This window comes from Triturus cristatus, chromosome 11, assembly GCF_964204655.1.
Source record: "Triturus cristatus chromosome 11, aTriCri1.1, whole genome shotgun sequence".
Lineage (NCBI taxonomy): Eukaryota > Metazoa > Chordata > Amphibia > Caudata > Salamandridae > Triturus > Triturus cristatus.
The window spans coordinates 993,843,915-993,862,190 of NC_140594.1; the positions used below are offsets into that span (position 1 = coordinate 993,843,915).

An 18,276-nucleotide genomic window follows, 5' to 3' on the forward strand; every position below is an offset into this window, starting at 1 on the left:
GAGACGGGGTAATAGATCAGTTTCCAAAGTCCTACCCAGGAGGCATGTGTTCTTTGTGCGCTCTTAACCTGCAAATGTATCCTCACAGCACTTCACAATAGGGGTGCCACCCCGTTAAAAAATTGGTATTTTCGAAGGGCTTTAAAAGCCACCGGTTTCAAGAAATCTAGTATCACAGAAATGCCAAATGGGCAAAATTCAGGCAAACATCTTTGCTAAAGTATCTAAACCTGACAAAGTCGAAAGTGTTTTCGTAAGAAGGGAATGCTGTGGAGGTTGGTGCGACAGTTGTCAACTGAGCATAGTTTTCTGTTGAGGGAGCAGAATATGGGGTGTCGATCCTAAAAGGGTGTTGTGCAAGGCCTAAGGCAACTCACCAGGCAGGGTTACATTATGCATCTATCGAAGCTCTGCGAACAGGTCACCCTTAGATGCAACAGTGGGCTTAACAAGGCTGAAGACTGGGAGGGAGGCAGGAGTAATGATCTTTTTGAGACATCCTTCTCTCAATACACATGAAGAAAGTATTCAAGAACAAGAACCCATGGATCAACCAATCCAATATTCAAGACACTGTAGATACCACACGCCTGGCAGTTTCAGAGAATTGAGCAAGCAGAATTTGGAAAGTGCATTCAAAGATTGTCGGAAACAAGAGTTGACTAGCTCTTCCTCATGCCAACTGGTCAGTTGCAGACAGATGCACTAGCCCTTCCTTACATGGCATGTCCATTCCCTCTGCATTACATGAATCCCACGGTAGCAAACCTTCAGCTGTTCAGTCAAACATATTAATTGAAGACAGCATTTTCTTCCTCTTACACTTAGAAGAAACATCTTGGTCCATCAAACTCAAATTTATTTTCATTTTCTCCTATTTTAATTCTGTGATCAGTGACGGAAGTACATACCCAGCATCCAACTATGGATATACAATGGTTTAAACTATTAAGCATTTTGTAATGGTTTTGAAGTTTAATTATAATAGATTGAAATAGCATTTAGACTTTTTACAAAGTGCCTGTGAGGTAGGTCAACCAACATGGCAGATTCATGCCCTGGGGCAGCATTCAAAATCGCAGAAGTATAACTCTACAGTTTCCAAATTCTGCTTTTGCCTCTCTGAGCCAGCCAATTAATTTTTAAGGGAGGGCCGTTCCTATGAAAAAAAGAGCCTATCTTGTCACCTCATACCTCTCGCGAGAACAGACAGACCAAAAGAGATAAAAGCGAATGGTCAAATCTCCAAATTATAAACCTACAGCAGTGTAGTGGTGTGATAGCTTCCACAACAAAAGCCATCTCTACATTTAACCAAGCCAATAATGCTAAATGTATTTGAAAGCAGACACTTAGTGCCACCTATCTGGAAAAGAATGATATTACAACATAAATCCGAATGGCTTACCAAGATTGGGCTGCGACATAGCCAGCGATCTCTGTGACATAGTGGTCGAAGGGGCTGGAGGGTGGTGGGTCATGAGGGTCATGGGCTGCTGGGTCATTGTCTTCCGTGGGTCCTGCCATGTTGTGATCTTTTCAATATGGCTGCAAAAAGAAGCAGGAGGAGGTTAGGTCACTTCACGGCTGCGCACCAATTGCAAGACTACATTATGGTCGAAATCACAAAGAAATGTTTAGCGATCGGCCATACACAAAGAGGAGCACAGTACAGCCTGCCATGCTACCACAAAGGGATGTCCTGAAGTTCCATATTTTACAGAAAAAGATACATCTAATAAAAAAAGATTTAGTTTTTTTACAATTTACACAAAAACAAAGTACATATGAAATTATTTTTAAAGCTCTTCCTTTGTCTCAGCATAACTTTCAGTCTGGCTTAGCATTAATGTTCGCCACACTGGTAAGACAGCTACGTAGGTTAAAGCAACTGTATCAGAGGTCAGATCACAAGATTGCATCCGATTGCACTGACCTAGCCTTGCATCCTTACAAAGAAACAGAGTACCAGAGAGCTGCTAAGAGTAACAAGCTATTTACATTGCTAAGAATCTGCACAATTGAGTGGAAAGGGCTAAGGAAAAAAAATAGTACTATTAATAAGACGCACCGGTGGTGTTGACATCTTTTTGTTTATTGGTCTCTAAAGCACTGAACAGCTGCTAAAGAACAGTGTAATGCACTCAAATGATAGCTGGCTCAAGCCCATTGTTTAATATATATTATAGGCCTGGGTGAAACTCGCGGAGTTCAACTCCACGGAATTCCATGGAGTTACAAAAAACGTCACGAGCCTCCACAGAATTCCACGAATGGACGGAAGTAGGCACGTCACGCTGCTTGCACTGTAATTTACCGAAGGGGGCTGGTTCAGCGCTGAAAATTCAGTGCGAACAGCACCACATGGCGAGCCAGAAGGCACAGCTTCTAGAGTTGATGTTCAACTCAAGGAGCAGCTTTCTGACTGCGAACGGTTGCGACCTCCCGCGACTGCCCATGTAGGAGAAATCTCGCCCGGTGCCCCCTTAGCGACCGAAATCACACTAGGGGACACCGGATCTCACTTTCCAACTTACAGTGGACTAGCCGAGAGAAAGAAAAAACTTTACTACTACTAAATGCCTTTTGTGAATACCGAAAGTCGTAAAGTTAGGATTCTGTCTCAGTTTAGTAGTAGTAAAGTTAGGAGTCCTAACTTTACTACTACTAAATGCCTTCTGTGAATACCAAAAGTAGTAAGTTTTGGATTTTATCTCAGCTTAGTTCTGTGAATCGGCCCCTTTGATCCTAACATACTGGAATGCTGTTGTGCACGTCCACAACTCCTATCGCACACACACTGAAACACTCCATACATGTGCACTGCGATGTACACTGCACCGTCTTTGAACCTCACGTACCTCAACCAGCATCTCCTACATAGGACATAGTGCAGCCAAAACACCTACAAAAAGGCCACCCTAGAACTGATGAAAAAGAGAGCACTTTGTGGCCTCATTAGGGACATGAAGCGCTACCCAATTACCCCAGGACAATATAATACGATGAAGAACACAGAAGGCCCACCAGGAAAGATTGGGCCAGAAAGCGGGTCGAGCAAGCCTCTCAGCAAATTGTTCATCTCTGTATCCTTGGTGAATGGAGGCAGAAGAGTGACCGTGAAGAGAAGAGACATCCGAGAAACAGAGGCTCTGTGGTGTGAGGAAAATGTGTGTTACACAGTCACTCATCGCATCCTAAGGAAGTTTCTAACTGACAGGGCCAACAGGACAGAGGAAATTAGGGAACTGATTAGGGCTAGAGACCAGAAGGTAGTAAAGTAAGGACCTGGAGATAGGAAAGGTAGTAAAAGGAGACAGAAAAAGAGAACACTAAAATAATGATAAAAAGATCAGGAAATTAATACAGAAAAAGCGAGGAATGAAAGGCAACGGAATGGAAATAACGGTATAAGAAAAGAAATAAGGGAAAAAGTGAAGGAACAAAAAGTGGATATGGAGACAGAAAAGGGAAACAGAGGAAGCAAAAAGAAGTGGGATGAGCACATTGAGAAGTGATGAGGAAACAGGAGGGCAAAAGAGCAAACGTGAGTAAATATGAGGGAACATATGAGAGGGAGGTTTAAAGTTTACTAGGGGACATGAGAGAGAAGGGAACAGAAGAGAGAGGAGATGGTAACAAGGCAGAGAGGGAGAAGAATAGGCAGAAGAGGTAGGGCCATAAGAGGAAATCAGAGAAGGAACTATAGAAGTGGAGGGAGAACAGGAAGATCAGAACAATGGAACTGAGAGGACAGAGGGTATGGGGAATGAGGAATCAGAAGGCGGAAGCAAACAACAGGGCAAGGCGGAGAGGAAATAGAGGAGAGTAATTATGAAAGCGTTGGAACAGTATAGAGAACAGTGGAAAGGGAAGGACATGAGAGGTAAAAGAAGAATCCAAGAGGAAGGAGAGGAATCGTGCGAGAGGGAAGGAGAGAAAAGGGAGCAGGATCCAAAAACATGAGGCGGGAAACAAAAGGCCCATTCACAAATTAAGCCAGTATAATCAAAAGGGTGACCAACTTTAGATCTGCTTTTAGGAAATAGAACTCTTCATATGAATAGGCAAACAATTCAGTCGAGGGAGGAAGAAGAAGTATGGTTCCAAACTGGGCATTAGCCACAGCCACGAACAGACGAAGCAATGTGCACCCCGGAACACCACATGCAATTCAGTGCAGGGACAGGAAAGAGAATTGTACTAGAAAAAGGTCAGAGTAAGGAGAGTTGCAAAACCAAGAAAGGAGTAGAAAACAGCTGAAAGAGGGTCTGGCATAGCGCCAAACCACATCTGTTATTCCAAGAACTTAGTCTTAAAGACACAAGGCTGTCCAAGCCCCACTGGACCGGCACACGCTGAATTCAATAAAGCTACATAAGTATCAATAGACCAATGGTGGGAAATTGCCATAGCGCCGAAGGAGAACATGCAACAAATTCATTATGTACCTACTGAAGGTGGATATCACTCACACAATATCAATCTCTGCTCCTAACTATTCATAACATTTTACAGAAATGAGAATACCCAGAACTCAAACTGGACTCAAACCAATGCCCGGGTTCACCCAAGGACAGACGCACAGACTTTCTTCTTCTACCCGCACAGTCAGGCAGTGCATGGTGCGACCTCGGAACCATCGATTCCAGCACGGAGACCCTATCTATGAAATCAGGTGTGTAACTGCACACCTGTGTGATGTAGGGGAGACTCCCACCGCCTGGGGCTCCATCTCACACCAAAGCCTGCGTGTATCCCTGAGGTTACACACCAACGTAAAATTTAAGGTTCCCCTGTACAGATTCCAGAGGAGGATCTCATCCCTTCGCGATATAAATGGAATAAAGGGTACTCTCTGCAAGCTGCTGCTCTCAATATGGGTCTGGTAATTAAAGTCTGAATTATTGTTGCATACAAGTGCTAAAGCTCATTACTTACATAGGTGAACCAAATCGGTTGTATTCTTAAACTACAAAAAATTTAAAATACCTTTTCAGGATCCGAGCAGAGATTCCTTGCGATAGACAGAAATCTGCTCCTAGGTGCAGCTGAAGCTGTGCCAAAGTTATTGTTTTTTTCTAGGGATGATTTTCCTTTCCTTTAAAGGAAACACTTTCTGGTGCGCTCTGACCACAAGCGAGGTATTTCTACACTTGATCCAACCTGTTGCTCTTTGAGGGCACCCTGCTCGTCAAACCTTTGAACATACACCCAATCCAGGAAACCACTTCTGAAAAATGTACCGCCTCAACGCCACTTTCTTCTGGCTACACTGCACACTCTTCTACCAACCCCAACCACAACCCCAATCAGAATAACGTGTAAAAGACAGTGCGTACAGGCGAGCACGGCGAAATGTGGCTTAACGGTTGGGGAATTGATGAAATGATCAATGCATTCACTTTGTCTGTGCTGAGGGATACGAGAAAGCTGCATAGGTCGATTGTACTCTGGAATACGGAGTCCAAAAACATTATGGCACATATTGAGAGGCAAACTATCGAAAGGTAAGTGCATACAGGGAGGTATATCGTATATTTTATTCGCTTGATATCATGCCAATTAGGCAATACAGGGAGCTTTAGATTTACTCTTTCTAACCCCACATCTATGTACCTTGAAGATATGGATCTAGATATGGAGTTAGCTATGGAAAATCTACACATACTTTCCTTTCGATATTTTGCCCCTTGATGTTCGGTCCATGATATTATGGTCCCGCATTATTCGGTAGTCTATATTCAGGATCCACACCCCAAAGGTCTAACACCCTTGTATGTGTGCATGGAATGGAGAAGCTTTGCTAGCGAGCAACAGAGCCCCGTCATACCATAAGAGATTGTGTACAGTAATCATGATCAAAAGGGAAAGTCCAGTGTGGGTGGGATAAAGAATGAGTTATTAGCTCTTTTCCGTGTTGCTCTGAGCGTGCAAGCTGGAGATGGCTTTAATATTTTCAATTCCGGTCTGACAATGTCATGGGCTCCTAGCTCGTGGTATTGCGCTGGGCGCCACAGATGCTCAATATTTCCAAGTATTCAAACCGTAGCATGAGTTGCAGCCCCTGAAATGGAATTAGTTAATGGCAATATTGTAGAGTACACACAGGACAGGAACTGGATCCTGTGCTTTAACCTAACGCCAGATTGGAGAGACCAGGCATTTTATGCTATGTGCAGCTGCTAGCAGCAACTCTACTCATCTCTCTGTGGACTACAGGTGGTGGGGAGGAAAGGACAAGAGGAGATTGGGGTGTTGAGGAGCACAAGGGGCTCACAACATAAAACTGTCTGTACATACGAATCAGCAGAAAGATGCTTCTCCCCCAGTTGTTATCCACATTACAGACAACTTGAGCTTCCCACTCATTGTCCTGATGCCCTGGATAAAAACTCTCATTTCCTCCACACTTTACCATGCACAGTTCTCTATGCACTACTGCACTTCAGAATCCATACGTCCCTTTGGGATCACCAATGCACAAATGCTCCACCCACTACAGTGAGCGTTGGCCAACACTCTCTTGAGACGAGTAAACACTGGACGGGCACTGTTTCGCTGCATCCTAGAAGGAGACAGATCATAAGTACCCATTATAGGCACAGTCAAAATCCTCAATAAGCAGCCAAAGTGAGTGATTCCTCTGCGCTAAGATGGTCTCCGAGCAGGCAGTCACGTAGGTAAGAACAGGCACACATCTGCTCAACACGGAGATCTGTCGCAGGCACTCATTTGGTGTCCAGGTAAAGAATATCGCTTCAGTGGCACCAGATGCCAGGCTTACTGCTTCTTGCAAACAATCACTGCTAGTTATAACTGACCATTGTTTAAAGAGTTGGGACAGTCACCCTCGTATGACAAAAGACATCCAGGCACCAGTGAGGCCACCGCTCCGTAGAACACTGAAAGGTTTCAAGCAGGATTTCCAGCTTGGAGAGTCACAGTAGCCGCTCTGGACTTCTAAGTGGTGAATAGGATCAGAAAGAGGAAGAAATTCCGTCTGCTTATTTTGACTTAATAGTCAATCACGTGGGTATAAAACTAAAAGACTAAATGAGGCGGCCTAAAATACACAAAAACAAAACAATCTGCAAGATTTGGATTTCGAAGCTATATAAAAGAGCAGACAATAAATGCAATGATCGCACAATGCTTAAACCCTGGCACATATGTGCAGGGCGGCTGCTGAATGGCTGCACCGCCATATCTGCACCTTTGCTGAGGAATACTGCCCTGCAAACCTTCACCCCAAAAAACTCACGGATGGGGGCAGCCTAAAAAGGAAACAAAAAATGGTACCTCAACTTGTACAACCATCATGCGCTGCTCAGTAACATAATGCGATACAAGGTGCATGTTCTATGTTCATGTCTATTTATTTATTGTTTTGTTTTGTGTGGCTTTCGTGTATGACAAAATCTCTATAAAATGTTATTGAAATAAAAAAAATAAAAAAACACGTACAATAAACCATGGAGCACATTGAATCCAGTGCAACTGCCGCATTTCTGTACAGTTCCGAGTGCTCATATGCTCCTAAAATGAGGTTTAATTCAGACCTATGGGAACAGATGCTTGAAGCCGCCAACACAGGGATGCATTGAAAGGCCGACGCGGGGGAGCGTCGTGAAAGGCCGGCTGTGTGCGCCCGTGGCGGCCATTTTAGGCAAAGCGCAGCGTGGATGTGAGCCGGCCTCTGTGCGAGTACAGGATACATGCAGCACATCTCTGCCCCTTGGCACCGAGAAAAGCACGGAAATTGTTTATCTGTCTCCTCAGACCATGCCAGAAAAAACGTGGCTAGTCCTGCAGAACATAAAAGTATGTATTATGCATGAACCACTAGCAGTCAACATCACACCCCCAGTCCGTCCCACAACCCCGTTATTTCGCCCTTAAAGGCAATGATGCTAATCATAACATTATTTTATGGCACTGAATTGACAGCACCGAGTGAAAAAAGCCAAAACAGCACCAACTGTGCCCTCCGGGGAGAATCACACATACTATTTATGTAGAACTAAACGGTCTCTTTTAGCAGCTGTCTACAAGATCAATCGTTATTAGCTCTTTAAAATAAACAGAGTACGATTTGGCTCCGCCGAGAAGGGTATTTTTCTCTAATTTCATGCCTCTGGCTGTTCGGTTATCATTCTGCCTTCTACGGAGTTCTTGCATTGCTGTGCACGAGGGACTGTTTTATATTTCAATAGTACTCTGAATCGTGTCACATTAATTTCCTTATCTCATAGATGCACTGTATTACGAAAGCAATATTTCTTTTGTTTTCTATTATTACTGCCTCAACTTTAAAAATAAAATAAAAAAAAAATGGTTATGATCACTTTTTTTCAGGACACTTTAAAGTACCATCTTCTTCATGAGGAATTCCATTACAGTTTCTAGTACTTTTTTTTCTGGGACAGCTAAATCCCCCATTGCCTCAAAATTTCCAAAATAGCATTTTTAGATCGAATCTAACCAGGCAGCACAGCTGTCTGGCAAAAACGATCTGTTGTGGGGTTGCCAAGAACATACGATGGGCTTCAAGCCCGCCAATTGCTTACGATTGGCTGACTTAACTGACTTTTATTTCCTGGCTTCTTATGTGATAGTTTGCCATATCTATTTTGTGTGTCCCTCCCATTGAGCACAGCCTCTTTACCACCCTCTTTAATTATCTGACGTGTGTCCTTCCACTGTTCAATTTTAGGCAACTAATTTTTTTCTTTTTGATTAAGCACTCCATGACAGTGCATGTGTTTTCCAGGTCTTACTGTCATGTACTACCCCCAAGTTTTTCTTTCATGTACCACTCCCCATCCTGTGTTGTTTTCTCCCTCACACTTCTCTCCCACTCTGTGTTGCTGTCTTTCTTGTGTGCCACTTTCTCTTGAGTGTTCCTTTCCCTCCCCGCGCACCATGTTCTTCCCACGAGCTCTCCAACATTTCTCTCTCCCACACCTTCCTGTGCTGCTTTTCCACTCCCGCCTCCCATCTCCCCCCCCCCCCCCCCCCCCCCACCGACACCGCTCCTCTTTGCTCCCCCACCATCCTCAAAGCATATTTTTTGTCCCGGTGAATCAACTTGAGCGTCTCTGGTGTAAAGAGGTGTCCAAATGTACAAATGGCCAATTTGTGCCCAGAATGAAATAAAGGCCCTCTGCAAACCTTGATTAAGTTGAAAACACAAACACATCTTTCTTTGAAGGCAGTTGCATACAGGAAATCTTTCGTATATGTATGCTAATAAAAACTATCCACCAAACAGATTCCATACAGCTGTATTAAAATCTGATGCACAAAATATGATGCTAAAAGATCACTGAGCTTTAACCATATACCCGAACCACCAGCTTAACTGGTGACCAGTATTAAATCCAAACGCATACCTGTCGACCAGTGGCACTCAAAAGCCAGATGTGTACCAGGGCGATCCCATTAAAGTCAATGGAATGAAACCAATTTAGAGGTGAGGCACATTTGCAGAGAGGGTATATATATATATATGGAAGTTAGTGAAGCCATGTTGCTATTTAGGAGGGTGAATGTTGTTAAGAAGAGGGCGACACCTGCCAAATGAGCGAGCTGTCATACACGTTGTCGTCCATCACCGACTTGCAAAGGTGATACACAGGGACTACAAACGACAGCGTCCATTCTCTGTGCTGCATGCAGGACTCATACACACAGGCCAGCCACATCAAAGAGGGAGGGAATATACAATCTGTGCACAATGATGTGACATCAGCATCATACCACTCACTGCCTCCCAGCAGATCGGTCGTCAGTACGAGCTGGCTGGCTGAATTCCCACAGTCTGCCCCAGGAGCCTGCAATCTCGCCTATGGCATGTCCAGACTTGCAAGAACAAAAGCACATATCCTGCAAGCTGTTTAGAAAGGTTGAGAAACAGGACATGATCATACACGTTTTATTCTGCTACTGAGGACAGGGTTTACACTTGTGAGCATCTATGTTCTATGGATTAACTGATACTGGTGTCCACCCACTGCAGCGCAGGCCTTTGTCTCTAAGGACCTGTAGATCCTGTCCGTTTTCTCTAGAATGAACTCTAAATATAGGCCCCTCCATTGTCATCAGCCCAGATTACAGGCCATATCTCAAGCTCACTTTACAGCACACCCACAAACTTAGCATCACAAGTCCGCTCCATGGATTTCTTCACCACCAGGCTCCTTGTGCAAGAAGTACACTCTGAACAGACGGTGGGTAACTTATGCAAAGCATTTGATAGGATTTTGATTTAAGTGGAAAGGAAGGACTTTGTCATTGCTGTGCACCCACTTTTTAAGCGCTAGTCAATCAAAAAGGAGGTTTTTAGGTGTTTAAATGGAGCATAGCTGAATAATTACAAGCAATAGTTCAGCAAAAGGTTTTGCTCCATCAAGTCATCACTGGAAAACTAGCCAATGTAAGAGACGGTGTGGCTCCCACGGGGTACGATAGCTAGTTGCATTGAGACATTTAAAGCCAGTTTATGTTTAGTCTTGGACAAAACCTTTTTCCACCTGAAAAATCTCGCGTTTTTTGCAGGTGCAAAAGTTTGCTAAAGGTCCTGAAGAAGACCTTTTCTTGTTTAACCAGTCTCGCTTAGTATGTCATGTGACTTTTGAACGTAAAGTGTGCAATTACTTTCAGTTTTCCTGAGGCATACGAGAAAGTACATTTTGGGAAATTTCACCCTATTATGTTTCATCAAATGTTACAAAAATAAAAAAATGAGTATATACACCCAAACTTTTAGTTCCAGAGATTTTCTTTGCAGAAGCAGCTACCATCAACTTTTCTCAGCTCTGCAAAGCACCTGCTGCCGTAAACATACATCCGTTCATCAACCATGACTGTTGCATGTATATTGATGCTTGTCAACTACAATGAACATGCAACAAATTTATACTTATAATATGTCTGTTGTTTATATCAGTGAATAAAAATGTTCAACAGAACAAGCACATTTTTATATAACTTGTTTTCTGTAGAATTTTTCATCCTCCAGTAGAAAAAGGCATTATTGAACACAATACAGCTCAGTAAGTGTAACAAGAACTTGCTTCTCCTGGTATCCTCAATCTACATTAAAACAAACATTTTGAAGAGTAGCTGTGACAGGAGTTCTGGAGTACTACAATAGTAAGACATAGCAAAATCATAATGAATCGGACACAAGAGTATGGCCGGGATCATCGGTCCACCAAGGTGCAAAATCCAGTCATATTTCAAGGATATCCGCAGTAAATATGTAAAAATGTACATGTACTAAATATCTGGGGAATTGTTTTCCATATTCAATGGTCATTCTGAATCTATAACCACATTTTAAAATTTAGTGGCTCAGTGAGCACATCTCTAATTGACACAAATCTTGGTGGAGTTCCAAAGCCCGTGTCACGGGTGTTTTCTGCATACAGGACGGTCACCGTTCAATTTATAGCGCAGATGGCACTGGCATGACCGCGTGGCTGTATTACCTTATCGCAGAGTCTATGCAAGTCACGCTCGCATGCATGGCTAGGGAGGTTCAAGAGTGGCTATAGGGGAAAAACTGAGAGACAAGCTTGAGACCCAGACATGCTCGGACCGTGCTGCACCGATGATAGACAAATTTCAAACTTTCTTGTGAAAGTGACATCTCAGGCAAACTGGGACATCAATTTTCTAAGGTAAATAGATTCCGCTCATCAATCAGTGGTGACTAAAATGATATACGGGTAAATGCACACTATAAAACAAATTCCCGATAAGCGGTTGCCGGGGAGCCTTGGGTTTGGGAGATAAATGAGGAGGGAACAGTCATATCCAATACCTGTGAGTTACATTAAAGTCCATCTTAACTTCCCTCAGTAGCTCGCTCAAAAATGTAGTAGGGTTAATGGTTTAAGGTTAAATTGACCCAAAGAAATGACGACTTCAACGACTACAGCGGTGTCCAATGTTGATCCAGGAGGGTGGAGGGGCCTAGGTCCATGCCAGATTTCAGGTTATCCACAAATGTAAAATGTACATTGAATGAATCTAAATGGAACTTACCTTTTTGTGAAAGGTTATCTAGAAAATTTGGTGTGGTTTGTACCCGCCTTGACTTATGTCGGACACCCCTGTACTAACATAAAGAAGCGCGTTTCCTGAGAGTGCGAGAAGTCCTGGGAAACCTAACAGTCAGTTGTCTGAATGAACAGCAACACAATTTGTGGTCTCTTTGCTGTGCCACTGCATTACTTGAAGTAATGCAATCTCTCGAGGTCCATGTAGCCAGAGCTGTGGACATAAAACGCAGCTACTCTCTGCTGCGCTCACCTTCACAATCTTACCAACGGTGGGAATACAATGGCGACGAGGTTTCTAGAAATGAAAATGCTTCTATTTTTGGCACCAGTGTAAATGGTGTCAAACCTTGGGCAGGTTCAGTAACCAAAACTTCCAGCTTGGCAAGTCAGACTAGTTTTACCCTATTATTCGGGACAAAGACTCAATTCAGAAAATGTTGTTAACGATTGCAAGGTGTGGCCAAAACTGTAGTAGGAAGTTGGTGCTTTAAGTTTCGCTAATATAGGTAACGAGTGTGGTATGTCAAGTGTGGAGTGCTGGAGCATTGACAAGGCTCACACTTACCATCCTTGCTGTACATTGTCATAAGGATTGGTGTGTCATCAGAAAAATGTGGAAACATTTGACAAATTTGCAGACAGCTTGATAGAGGAAACAGCGTTTACAACGCTGTTTCCACAACGCATACCCTTTACAACGCGGTTGTTACAACGAACGCGTTGTTACGACGCGTACCATTACATTGCAAGTCGTATCAACGACTTGCTGCAGGGGGCGTGCAACACCAGAGAATGTGTTGGATTTTAAATCGAACGCCTTCCCTGCTGTTGCACAAACTGGAGTAGGACTAGTAATTAATACTATTCCTAAGTCCAGGGCGCCCCCTACAGCAAGTCATTGATACGACTTGCGAAGTAATGGCACGCATGGTAACAACGCGGTCGTTGTAATGACCGCGTTGTAAAGGCATGCGTTGTAAAGGCATGCGTTGCATCGTCACATATTCCTTGATACGCTTAGTTCGAAGTTCTCACGATTGAGACATCATGGCCAATTTTTCGTTGACTGTGGCCTCCCTTACATCAAAAGCACAGCACTCTCCAAATGTTCTGCACATGGAAAGATTCCAGGGTCGTATTATAAAGGGGATGGGATCAATTATAATAAAGTTAATGCATTGTAATAAAATGGCGCGGATGTCTATGCATAGATACCTGCAGCCATTCTGCCAAATACCACCGCTCCAGCACTTGCATGCTATTAGCACCTACTATAGAATGCTAGTCTCTCAGAATGCTTACAGCTATCATCAGTCTGCTCAGCCAATTTCTGAGTTGGTTGGTGTGTCTTTTTGTTCCTTATCCTGCCCCACGTCTACAGTCCCTCTTATCAACATCTTCCTAGGTTTTTGTAAGCCTGAGATATGCCAGAACAGCTGTGAAACTGACCTAATTCTAACAATATAAAGAGTGCTGCCTTTGGTTCCGCCCATATCAACGTCAGCTTTCTTCGGCCAGCCTTTTTAAGCCATTGGCTTGAGGCTTTGCCAATCATGTCTTGGCTCAGCCCAAGTGAATATTCACCTCTCACCTGATGCTATTGGCTGTTTGAACATACCCTTGCTCTAAAGGGGAGTGCTTGCTCTGAACTGCATGAGGGACTACTTTACAACTATAGCCCTATCTGTCCACTCCTGCTGGCTCCCTCCCATGTGTCTATAATGTGCGAATGCAACATGTGCTAGCAGATAAACCACAAACTATTGGCTTTGCTAAGGCTTGCATCAAAAAGAGGCAACCCTGATCCAGAAACTGCCCCACACTTGATCAATGGTGCAAAGACATGGATACAGCAATGGTGGCGGAAAGGTCAGTCTATATCCACCGGAGGTGTCCCACGAAGTGGGAAAAGGTTTGGGGTGGCTGGAACAATTATCGTGGGAATATCTGTGAGCCCCCCCCCCCCCGCCCGATGAATCGGACTCAGATGCCAGTGGCTCAGCTGATTAGGAGAGACGCACATATAAGGGGCGTGGATGATGAGACCGTAAGGATGCCAAAGATGGAACGAAAAAGAGGGCACTGTGAGATGTACTGTAATGCTAATGTAGATGCCGAAACATTTCAGTTCATATGTCACATGGAAGTAATATTTATGTCATGCTTTGCAAGATGTTTAATAAAAAGATTATACAAAAAAAAAAAACAGGCAACCCTTTTTTCAAGTTCTCATCTCCGTGCTTCATCACAGAACCTTAAGGGACTGAGCAGAGCACAGTGGCTGCAGAGAGCACATGCTTCAACCAATCTCAGCTTTCTAGGGTAACATCATGAGTTTTTCATGAAGGCAGTGGCTACAGGGGGGGCGGGTGGAGGCTGTGAATAGGCTCTGTGTGTTACATCAAAGAGAGGCAGGTGGCAAAAGCAAGCAGGCTGGCAGGTAGTGGTATTGGAATCATTTTCAGACTGCAGGCAATGCCATCAATGTTTATCACTGAATTCATAGGGATTCAGAAAATGTCGAGCATCACAATAGAACAAGTGCCACAGATGAGCCACACCCATTCAGCAATGGAGGGGTAAGGGTGTAGTACGTGGCTGGTATTACATTTAGGAGCACACTGTCACAAATATATTACTAAAGCATTGTGTGCTAGTGCACGGTCATTTACAGAGAGCACATTCCACTGAAATGGCCTCTAAATTTACACAGACATACAGTTTTACTGCTAAAACGATATAGCGCACAAATGATAATCCGAGGAGATCGGGTTTCCAGCAATATTTGCCATTTCTGCATCACTAAGTGTCTTGGTTTGTTTTTATCCAATTAAAATCTTGGATCTAATCACACTGCAGAGTTGGGAAAAAGTGATTTATTTGTGCTTCTAATAGTTTATTTATTTTGAAATATTTGTACAGTTCAATTGTAGGTATTTAAATATTTTTATGTGGCAGAAGAAAACACCCTACAGCCTTTCCATTCACACAGCACAATTTTCACATTTTTGTCTTTACAAAATTCTAACCCTTTGTAGTAAGCATTAGAAAAGTAAACACCAGTTTTCAGGTTCAAAGAATAAGCTAAGACTGGGCGGAGTAGCACTACGCGGAGGTCCACGGAGTCGGGGAGCAACTATGTGGAAACTCCGCTCCACCGCCCGCCTCCACCCCCCCGGAAGAATTACATTAAATATACATTAAAGGTAAAAAAAAATAAACACTTACCTTGTGTTATATCCTATACTTCCTAGTCCTGGCTGCTCAGCCTGCATGAGTGTGATGTCATGGAATGTTGGGTGTGTGTGCATGCTTTGAAGGAGAGAGCAGTTAGACTGAGTGGGGCTGAGCAGCAGGATGCTGCTCCCGGTGGGGCAATCCTGTATCATCTTACTTGAACAATAAATCTACCTAACTACATCTCTGGCTCCTGGTCTACCTATGAAGACAGCACTTTCTTCAATTACAAAAATGGCGACGAGGATGGGATCGGCCTCGCACATCAGGGTTGCGTTGGCAGTGTCCCTCGCACGTCATGGTTGCGTTGGGAATATCCTTCACACGTCAGGGTTGTGTTGGGAATGTGATTGGCCTCGCACGTCAGGGTTGCGTTGCCGGTGTCCCTCGCACGTCATGGTTGCGTTGGGAATGTCCCTCACACGTCAGGGTTGTGTTGGGAAGGTGTTTTGCTTTGCACGTCAGGGTTGCATTTGCAGTGCACTATTTATTATTGGCGTGCATTATGTTTGTTTTGTTCCCTCTCTCACATCAGTTATTGTGCGTTGTTACATGTTTTCTTTCATGTTGTTAGCAGAGGGAGATAGGTGTGTTGTGATGTTCTTTTGGGTGTACTGGGTAAGTGTTTTGAATCCATTATCTGTGAAACACATGCCATATTTTGTGTTTGCACCCTGCATGAAACATGTGCAATTTTTAATGTGATTTTACATGTTTCATACCATTCTATATAAAGATCAATATCATTTATGCTATATGTTCTTATGTGAACTAGAGAAAAATCATTTATCTCTTTTCAATTTATTTGATCTTGTCGATTTTAATATCCGAGAATGCTAATTGATCGTTATTGTGATCTAAGTAAGCATTTACCTATTTAATGTGATTTTCGTGATTTAATTGATTTTTATTTACTAAGTAACAAATTGTGATATTGTTCCAGCAATTTGTTTCTTGTTGTTTTATTTGTTTCTAAAGGAAGGAGATATGTTATATCCTATACTTCCTAGTCCTGGCTGCTCAGCCTGCATGAGTGTGATGTCATGGAATGTTGGGTGTGTGTGCATGCTTTGAAGGAGAGAGCAGTTAGACTGAGTGGGGCTGAGCAGCAGGATGCTGCTCCCGGTGGGGCAATCCTGTATCATCTTACTTGAACAATAAATCTACCTAACTACATCTCTGGCTCCTGGTCTACCTATGAAGACAGCACTTTCTTCAATTACAAAACCTTGACTGCGGCGTTCCCGGGCTGCCGTCCTCTTCTTCCTCTGTTTTGCGATGATCTGCGCATGCCCGCGCCCGCGCATTTCTCACGTAGAATGCGCAGGCGCGTGCGCATCCGCAGATTATCGTGAAACCGAGGAAGAGGAGGACGGCAGCCCGGGGACGCCGCAGTCAAGGTAAATGTTTTTTTTTTTTACCTTTAATGTATATTTAATGTAATTCTTCCTAGGGGGAGTAGAGGCGGGGACTGGGCAACTCCGCTCCGCCGCGGAGGGTGCCGAGTTGTGCCTTCTCCGTGTTCTCTGTGAAACACGGAGTAGGCACAACTCCACGGGCGGAGCAGAGCTCTCCGCCTACGTTTAGAATAAGCGGCAATCTGTCAAGAGACTAGACTGACATTTGTACTATGTCTAAAAACACACAGCAAATATGACTAGGTCTATTCAGACTGTCATCCTTCTGAGGTCGATAAAATGAGTCCCACTGAGTTGGGTAACGATCATCTGTTACAGCGCCAAGATACCCTTCAGGGTGAAGGTACGCTTTACAAATACAGGCTATGTAGAAGATAAAAACAAAATTCAAAGTCATCTTTAATGCTAATTTACCTTCAGAACTCCAGCATGGTTGTTTTGAGGGAGCTGCAGCCGGGCCCCCTGACTTCCAGCACCTATTATATCAGGCAAGCATTTCTTTGATCCTTCTGACCAGCAATGTGCCTATCTTTTGGGATGGGGCACCCTGCGCAGGAAGGGAGCAGATCATGGTAATATATTTATTACCCCAAACTGCAAGGCAATAACCACTCGTAATTACCTGCTCTCACTTTATTGTAAGCCCACGGCTTGGGCAATAAAATGCCCCATTATATTAAGCAGCAAGATTACATAACACAAAGTCACAACATAGACACCTAAATTTCTCAACTTTATTCTAAAGGAAATGCTGCCAAAGTCCTACCTTGCTTCACAGCAAGGACAAAACAAGCATTGACAAAGTCAAAATGTCTGGATTTAGTGTCCTGATGCATGCATCAGCATATTAGAGCTAACACTTGAAAGGGAGCCAGAAGGAATGGACAGAGAAGGCGACAGGCCAATAAAAGCATTGGAGTGGATGCAAGTGACACCCAAATGGCCAATAGGACTAGATGAGAGATGTAAACTCCACTGGGCTGAGCCAAGATCTGACTGACAAAGTCTCCAGCCATTGGCTGAGAGAGGCTGAATGAGTAAAGTCAATGGTTGAAAATTGCAGATCAAAGTCCATTTTATGTATATTGTTAGCAACACGTCAATTTGACAGTCTTGCTGTCAAACCACTAGAGCTAAAAGTACTTTTATTTCCCTTAAAACCTTGCCCATTTTTTCATCTGCAGACTTCCATGGCTCTCCACAAGAATTCGACCTACTTCTTATACATAGACACCGTTGCACCAGGTCAATGTAAACAACCATACAATAGCAATTGTTGCTATTGAGACCTGTTCGTTAACATAACTGACTCGTCAATATTGCCACACCGGAAATACAGCATACATGCCAATAGACTAGATTAAGAAATGGCTTAATTTAGACAGTCTCTCGCCGGAAATTGGCTCGGCTTCAATAGAAGAAATACATTCTCCCATTTTTTTATTTTTTTTTAAATCTTCCACTTTCCTCTTCTAAAATGTTGGCATGTATGATACAACAGTGCCCTCCTTGTGGGATTTTTTACAGGGGCGTAGATTCCAACTGTGCAC

General features: G+C 43.5%; 1 protein-coding gene across 1 annotated transcript in view; it reads right to left on the reverse strand.

The window, feature by feature from the left end:
- WWTR1 (WW domain containing transcription regulator 1) overlaps positions 1-18,276 on the reverse strand; it is a 193,811-nt gene that overhangs the window by 81,102 nt on the left and 94,433 nt on the right. Inside the window, exon 2 of the mRNA XM_085635082.1 lies at positions 1,409-1,548. Within this exon, the coding sequence (XP_085491208.1) occupies positions 1,409-1,548 (140 nt within the window). The remainder of the gene's footprint in view (positions 1-1,408; positions 1,549-18,276) is intronic.